Below are 8,503 nucleotides of genomic sequence, written 5' to 3'. Positions count from 1 at the left end.
TAGGAGCAGGTCAGTACACTTATCTTATCCTTGATTTATTTATCGGATTATTCCAGTATATTAGGATACTTGATCATAGCCTATTGCCTTTCATACTCTGTACATTATTTTGTACTGACGCCCCATTGCCTGGGGGCGCTGCATTCATGCATGCAGGTCCTGACAGACGACTGAGTAGACCTCCTCAGCAGCAGGATTGACTTATATCCGGTTGGCTAGCCCCTTTCCTCCGGAGCTGCCAGTGTTTGGAGGTTTGTTAGATTTTGTTGTACATATTTTTATGGGTAGGCTGGGGCCCTGTCCCGCCAATCGTTAATTCTCTTAGAGGCTTGCAGACTAGTGTGTGGGGTTTACAACTACGTTATGGCCATGCTGGCCTAGTTTGTTGGTTTGCTGAAGCTTGTTAGTTGTGTGATGCATTGACTGGTTATATACATGTTTTTAGTTTTGGTATAGAGATCATGGTGGCCTTGACGGCCCAATCAGGACTTCTGTACTAGCTGACAATTTCTTTATATAAACTCTTGGGAGTAGCTGTTTCTTTTGTAGATCTGTTGACAGGGGTCTTGCCGGCCAAGGGTTTAGCTTTAAGCCGAGATATACTTATTTGATTTCTTGATTGCGTGTGGCTGCCATGCGCTAGTAGCAAATGGATCAGCAGGGTTGGCTCGGGCCTGAGTTTTGGCATTAGGAGCCAGTTGCGTCCCTCGAGTTTGGGGCGTGACAAAAATCTAAGGTAATGTATTACATATAAATGCTAATTTATTAATTTGAAATAACCCTAATAACGTTATTTCTACCAAATTCTTGTTATAAACTTAAAAATAATGTAGCTTATAAAAAGATATTACACAATTAGTACGAATATAATATACAGTAGGTATGAAAAATGATAGCTAGCTCTGAATAAACTTTTGACCAAATGATTTGAACACAAATTAAACATAAAATTAGTGTTGTTAATAATAGGTTTGATTATTACACAATTTGTACCTATGATTAAAAACAAAAAATGTATCAATTGTGTAAAAGTCAAATTCAGTATCAACGAGATTATCTATGACAAAAAAAGATATTATACGTAAGTTTCGAAAAATTTAATTATTGATGAATGTGATGATGAGTTGATGAGATAGATTGAGCTTTATATATTTATTGCGCCACGTCCACCTATCCTAAACAGTAACCCTATGCATCAAAGACTTTCTAGCATACTAGTACTGTGAAATCTATTTGTTAATGTATGTTTAATTATTTTCTGCAATAATTTTTTTTATATATTCTTACTTTCTCCAGAAATGTTGAATTTATCCTCTTGCTTTAGCATGGTACTTTTTGTCTTATATTTTGCCCAAAGAAATGATAAGATTGTGTTTTCTAATTAATTAGTATCTCGAAATTGTATAGACTTTATGTTAGAAAAAAAACAGTAGGAAATATAATTTGAAGGAGTTGGCTTTGAAGCGTGTAATTACTTTTTTTTAAAGAGTTATTGTCCATATATATATTGGAGTAAATATGAACAATTCTATACAAGGATATAACAAAGCCCTTTGTTTATACATATATTTTTTTCTTAGGCTACTTCTAGGGAGTTTTTATATTTATAGAACTTAAGAAATGACTCTTCATAAGAGTCAAGTTCTTTCATGAACATATGACTTTTTATAAGAGTCGTATTCTTTTATGAACAAATGATTTTTCATAAATGTCATGTTCTTTCATGAACAAATGTCATGTTCTTTCATGATCAAATGTGTCTATTCAATTTAAGACATTTATATATTACAAAATATCCAACAATTCCTCCACTAGTTTGTAATATTTCTCACGATATAATGCATACCATAGAGTATCTTATAATAGATTTGAACTTTCTGTTAGTGCAAGTACTTTAAAATTCTGACGAAGTAATTAGTATCTTAAAAGATTTGAACCACAACTCCTTGTGTCAAAATAAAAAATATCACACATATAATATTATTTATAGCTTAGAAATCCCAGTATTTGCTTTAGTACGTTTATGGTCATGTGCTCTCCTGATTTCATGAATATTTACAAGATCAATCCTTTAGATCTTGCTTGAAGTGGCACCACTTCAATATACATATAGGTGAAATTAGCTACTATGTCCCTGTTACTATAAACATTTACACATTTCATTAAGAATTAATTCAACCTCCATGTAATAGTCTGCACAATGGTGTTTGCCATTAATCCCCTACTATTTCAAGCATTTAACAACTCCTCAACTTCTCAAATAATAGTATGCTACACTTGAATCAAAGCTTTAAAAGAGAAGATTTGTGCTTTAGCAACACAAAGTAACTTGTTAATACCCGTTGAACTTGTATTGTTAGAGTATATACTAACTCAAAGTTGGGTTCCCGTCATTTGTGTTTAGTTTAAAGATTTTAGCCTTATTCTTTCACACATTTATATTGCATCTTTTGAAACTAAATTATATAAGATTAATATAAATCATAAACAAATCTTTCACATTGGGATATCATAGATGCCATCATTGTCTCAATAGCTTATAATGATTGCATCAGTTGTGGCCACAACATTTCATCAAAATCATATTTTTTTTCAACCATTTCATTTCTTTTCAAGAATTTATATGCTAAATATATTCTTATTCCACTATGAAATTTAAGTCTATTTTGATGCAAAACTTAGGGCACCTTCATACATGTTACAAATCCAACTTATATAATTTTATCATTATCACTAAAAGATTCATCATTATTTATAGACCAACACACCAATTCATTTATGTATGAAGGTCATGTCTATACAAAAGTTATCTTATAACAAATACTTTTTTTGATGAAAAGTCACAACAGTTTAAGTGATATTAGTTCATGAAAATACACAATATTTATGTCAAGACTTATAGCCTGATCATCACATTAGTAGTTTAATCAACTAACTATCACTAAAATTGTCAAGTTATAAATATAACTACCATGTCAAATATATCAAAGATATATCTTGTGGGTATTGAAGAAATACTTTATATACTAAACTTCTTCAAATATTATTGACTATTAATCATAATCCAAGCACCCCCACACTTTGAATGTTTCAAATAATCTCTTGTAACTCATCTAGACGTCTAATTACAATCAATAGATCATCTTGTCGTCAAGTTTATTGTGTTCCAATACTATAACACACTAGTATTGATTTAGAAGATAAAGTTTTCAACACTTAAAGAACACAAAATGATCTAACAAAAATTATCATTTCTCTTAATTTCAAATTATTCGAATAACTTTCAAGTATAGGTATTATCCATCAAATAATGAAATTTATATATATCATCTTATAACTTGAAAACAAAATTCATATGATCTTTATGCAATACAATTATGTCATAATAATTTTCTTTGTCCCAAAATAACAAATTTGTAATAAACATACCAAATATGTTATTCTTAAACTTTTTAAAAATGCATATCAAAATCATCACAAGTGAATTATTTATCCTAACATTTATGAAAAATCATTTGAAAAGTTTCAAAGGATAAAATGAAAATAGAACTTAGATTTTCCTGGTTTCCTTTTCGATTCCATTGCACTTATTGTTATCATCCCAAAGATCAAAGTGGTTGTTTTCACCATTTCCTTCTGCCACTTTGACATTGCATTTGCCTTTAAATACTTTAAGCACTGCCACGATCTTTATGGGCAACTCTAAATCATCGATATTTTTCTTTTACAACCCCGATCAGCCGAAATAAAAAGGCAACCAATCAAATATAACCAGAATTTTTCCCATTAGTGGATAGGGATGGCAATGGGGTGGTGCGGGGCGGGTTGAGCTTAACCCATAAAATTTCCACTATTGACTCTACACGCTTCTTAAAAAACTATAAATAGAAGGATGATTTTGCTATATCATCATTAAAATATAATAAATACAATGTCTTGAAAAATGTAATAGAGAAATGACTATAATTAATACTAAGGGTAAATTAGGAACTAAGTGTGAAACTATCCATTGATTTCATAAAGTGGACAAGGAAAGTGAACAAGTATTGTTGGACATCCCAAATAGTATAGTGGACAACCATTATTGAACAGAGGAAGCTGTATTCACTATATTTTCTTACTGTCCGGGATTTGTTGCGCTTAGTGTCTAGGGTCTTTCAAAAAACAACTTCTCTATCTCTACGTGGTAATGATAAGATCTAATGTAGTACATTTCACCCTCTTTAGACCTTATAAAATTTTCCTAAGTATATTATTGTCGTAGAATATTACATAAAATATGTTATGCTGATATTCTCTAATTATTTCGATGTGAAAAACAGTCTATTTTCTTGAACATATAATTAATGGGACCAGTTTTAACTTGAGTAAGGAAAATAGGAAAACGTGCAGTTAAATTATGATTTTGTCATAAAGTGAATGTTTAATGGGTGATGTCTATGATTACTGAATCTAATTAAGTACTCTTTCAAATGTATGAACTTATAAATCCATAGCAGTAAATTGGACAAACAAATAAAAAGTAAAGAACAAACATCTTTGGAGAATCTCTTATTTATTTTTTAGTATTTTTTTTTGTTTCTTTTACTACATGAGCCACAACAAATTAAAAAAAACTAGCAAAACATTTGAATATGTGACATAACAAAAATTAGATGCAAAAGAAAATTAAGGATTATGAATATTTTGTTATTGTTTATTGGGCAACAGCTTTGGGGGTCTCTTCAACCTCCTTTTTCTCCTCTTCTGGCTTTTCCTTCACAGCCTCAACTTTGACTTCCTCAGCCTTCTCCTCCTCCTTTGCCGGCTTCACCTCCTCCGTGGCTGCGGCAGCGGTTACTTCCTCAATCTTGGGAGCCTCTGGTGCTGGTTCTGACGCATCTACCAATGGCTCTTCCTTTTTAGTCTCCTCCCCATCCTTCTTCTCCTGAGATAAACGAAGGTTTCGTAAGGGAACTGAAACATATTACATTCATAATGTAATAAAAGTGTACGTCTCAATCCTAAATAAATTGTATTAAACATATGAATTTGGACCCTAATTGAGCAATGGTATGTATTTTTTATTGACACACACTATAATATGACGCTTTCAATTATGGACACTAGTTCTTGTGTTAAAAGTAACGTCGAATTTAGCTCTTGAAAACCAACAAATTTCTAGTTTCAAAATATAACTAGTCTCTTGAGTTTAGTGGATCCATTAATTTCTCTACCCATTATGCTCTATTCGATTCAATTTCATTTCAATACAATTAAGTGCAAAATAACACAATTAAACACAACCTCATTCAATGTTCCATTTTATTTTATGTTTTTGTGAAATTCAATCATGGTTATCATATACGATAAGTGAAAGTGACATGATAGTGTGAAAATTCATACATACCTCAGGAGCAGGGGCCTCCTGCTCGGTCTTTTTGGGGGTGGCAGGCTCCTCAGCAGGAATAGGGGCGAACTCTTTATCCAAATCCTTAGGTCTGCTCGCACAGGCTCCCATGACTACTGTCTGAGATTTAGCGAGCTAAGAGGAGATGGACAAGAAAATTTGATTGAGAAAATTATTAAAGAGAGGCTTGTTTTTTATTTAATTTTTTTATTTTATGATTGAAGTTAAAGAAATGAAGAGGTTTTTATAGAAAAAAATTGGAAGGATGTCCTAATTTATTGGTGTATCGTAGAAACATGCGCACCCTGTTTGTGGACAATTTGTAAAGAAATGAAAGTGGGAGGCCTCGATTTTGTATAGTTCGTTACAAATATATGCGTTGAATAGTATTTCATTGTAACATGACGGAGAAAGCTGAGATGGCAATAATTAAGTGGCAGATATCGATCAAAGTTATAACAACTTTCTTGTTTCATCTTTATAATATGATAAATACGATGTCCATATCTGTTTTTTCGAAAAAAAATAATTGCCACTTCATTTTCTGTATGGACATGGACGGTGCCCATATCTTATTGGATATTACTCTATGTTTTTAAAATAGTACTCCCTCGACTAATTAATGCAGCAAAGATTAAACATGCATACATCATAACAATATATTCAGTAAAATTACATAAGTGGAGTCTGGAGAGGGTATAATGTATTAATTGCACGTATATTATATCACTATCTCGTGGAGATAGAGAGATTATTTTCGATAGATCCTCAGCTCAAATTATGACAAAAATATTGCGATAATTGAAATATCAAAACAAAAACTACAATAATACTAGTATGAAGAGAATGACAAATACTAAACATGCATATGTACACTAAGAAGGAAAAATAAACTATTGAAATATATATGACATAATTTCATGAGATTTTTGAATTTTATCTTCTTATTATACACTCATATACACCACTCCATATTATTTGTATATATGACTGTCAAATATTTCTCATTGAAAGTACAAATTAAAATATTTTCAAATTTAGAAACTTATCATTTTTTTTTAAAACGGACTAAATAAATTTTTCACACTTAAACTGAAATGGAGGAAGTAACTAATGGCCGGGAGCAGATCGATTAAACAATTCTCAGTTGCGGTCATTCAATGTACAATCATCCAATCATGCTGTTGACACACAACAAATATTGACGTTTGATGAGAAAAATGCAACATCTCCAAATGCACTCCAAAATCAAACATTAATTAATCTCTCCATTTGCCTAGGCTGTTTTTTGTTCATAAATGTGAAATTAAACGTATACCTAAAAAAAATGTTATGTAAATATGGAAATGCCTTCTAGACATTGTGGATACCAAGGCCAGTATTGGACTGACAAGAGCTATTGAGCAAAGAGTACGTAATTAGGATCTTGTTAATTGAATTCAAATTGAGTCGTGGGAGTGAGAACAGTTTCATCAAAAGAGATAATAGCATGTGATTCAAGGATATGTGTATTGTGTATTGTGGATAAAAAAAATGATTTCTTTGATCTCTATTCTCATAACTAAACTTCTCGTCATCATTTCAAACTTTATCCTTAATTGTGAAAAAAGTTAAAAGATGATTTTTTTGAATAATATAGATTTCTCTGGAATGCCCTAGTGTAGAAAACATAGAGAATTATCTTGAAGAAATTAAATATCTAGATATTCTAGAGTAGTTGCTAAAAGATACACTAGAACTTTCTTGTATATGTATGTAAGAAATGTGTAGATATTCTAGAGAGTTAGATATTTGTAGTAAATCATAGAATAGTCTAGATCTTGTAATATTTGGAGTCATTCCCACACAAGTATAAATAAGGGTCGTCTTAGTCATTTGTAAGCCAACAAAAAATTTGAAAGCAATTCAAGAGTATTCTTCCATAACAACGTTCTCCTTTCTAAATATATTCTTGCTTTTCTTTTCTAACTTCCTCTTCTTTAGTTGAAACTTGAAATTAACATTTCACATATCTCTTTTTTCTCCTATTAATCAACTTCATTGTCCTTCATGGAAATTTCCTTTATGTAGAGTGTAGATTCAAAATATTTCTTAATACATTTTGTAATTTGTATTATTGCTATATAGTATTGAAAAATGTACTTTAACTAGACAATTTTGTTTTAATTCATATTCTATCTTTATTTTCATGTCATTTTTACATATTCAAAAGGTTTACTTATTTTTAAAATAATTATGCTGCAGTTATTTTTAAAACAAAAGGTTATAATTTTGAATCCGTAATTTATATGTGATATAAATATCTCAAAAAATTGAAAATCACATGAAAATGTTCATTCAAAGAGGGTTTTATAAAGTGGAGAAGAAAGAGAAAAGAAATTAAGAAAAAGGAAATAAAAATTAAAAAAATCTATTTTTTGAAATTTTATGCGCTCATTTGAAGTGAAAATTACAAAATTGTTGAAATTATACAATTCGACCTTACTTTTGGTATTTAAATTGTACAAAATATAATTGAGATGTCTAAATAATAAATCATGCTAACTTTCAAAAAATTGCCATAATTAAAATATAAAAGAATAATATATAGCATAAAAAAATAACCCAGCCTGGTCAACCCTGTCAATGGCTATTTCCAAATATTTGTCTCATCAAATAAAAGAAAGCTAAAGTAGCAAATCTGCCGTTAGAAAATAAACCAATAAAAAAAAAGGAAAAACAAATTAGAAGAATATTAACTTTAGGTGGGTTAGGTCCATTCTCAAAATAACCCAATACTTTGACTCGCTCGATTTATTTTTATTTATTAGGTTTCGCTTATTATAAAATGTGTTCAATTTAAAATATAGTTTTATCATATTTTAATATGAAAATAATTGTAAACTTGGAATACTTTATTATCGCATTAATCTAATTTTACAAATTAATTAAATTGACTATTTTTGGTGAATAGAAAATGTGACAAAAAAAATGAACAAAACGAGTAATTAAAAATGACCTCTAACTTTTGTTGGTAGGTCAACAGTACAGGTGGGATACAAACCAATAGTGTGTCTACAATTTCAACCGCTAGAGACTTCGAATTTGACGGAGTCATAACAATAAAGGAAAAAT

The 8,503-nt window shown here is 30.4% G+C and overlaps 1 protein-coding gene across 1 annotated transcript; it reads right to left on the bottom strand.

Moving 5' to 3' along the window:
• Positions 1 to 4,582: 4,582 nt before the first annotated feature.
• On the bottom strand, positions 4,583 to 5,580 carry LOC102595650 (neurofilament medium polypeptide). Its single transcript, XM_006347474.2, has 2 exons — positions 5,390 to 5,580; positions 4,583 to 4,927 (listed from the first exon to the last, which is right to left on the bottom strand). Exons 1-2 carry the CDS (start codon positions 5,498 to 5,500, stop codon positions 4,697 to 4,699), a joined length of 342 nt encoding a protein of 113 aa, XP_006347536.1. The 5' UTR covers positions 5,501 to 5,580; the 3' UTR covers positions 4,583 to 4,696.
• Between the last annotated feature and the right edge of the window lie 2,923 nt (positions 5,581 to 8,503).

Source organism: Solanum tuberosum, unplaced genomic scaffold (genome assembly GCF_000226075.1).
Source record: "Solanum tuberosum cultivar DM 1-3 516 R44 unplaced genomic scaffold, SolTub_3.0 scf00093, whole genome shotgun sequence".
Lineage (NCBI taxonomy): Eukaryota > Viridiplantae > Streptophyta > Magnoliopsida > Solanales > Solanaceae > Solanum > Solanum tuberosum.
Note: the sequence above shows the minus strand (reverse complement) of the source record. Positions and strands in the feature narration are given on the sequence as shown.

Excerpts from the sequence above, each read along its gene's own strand:
- LOC102595650 (XM_006347474.2), bottom strand. The coding sequence starts at position 5,500 with ATGGGAGCCTGTGCGAGCAGACCTAAGGATTTGGATAAAGAGTTCGCC. Across the intron at positions 4,928-5,389 it reads AGGAGGCCCCTGCTCCTGAG|GAGAAGAAGGATGGGGAGGA; the intron begins GTATGTATGAAT and ends CGTTTATCTCAG.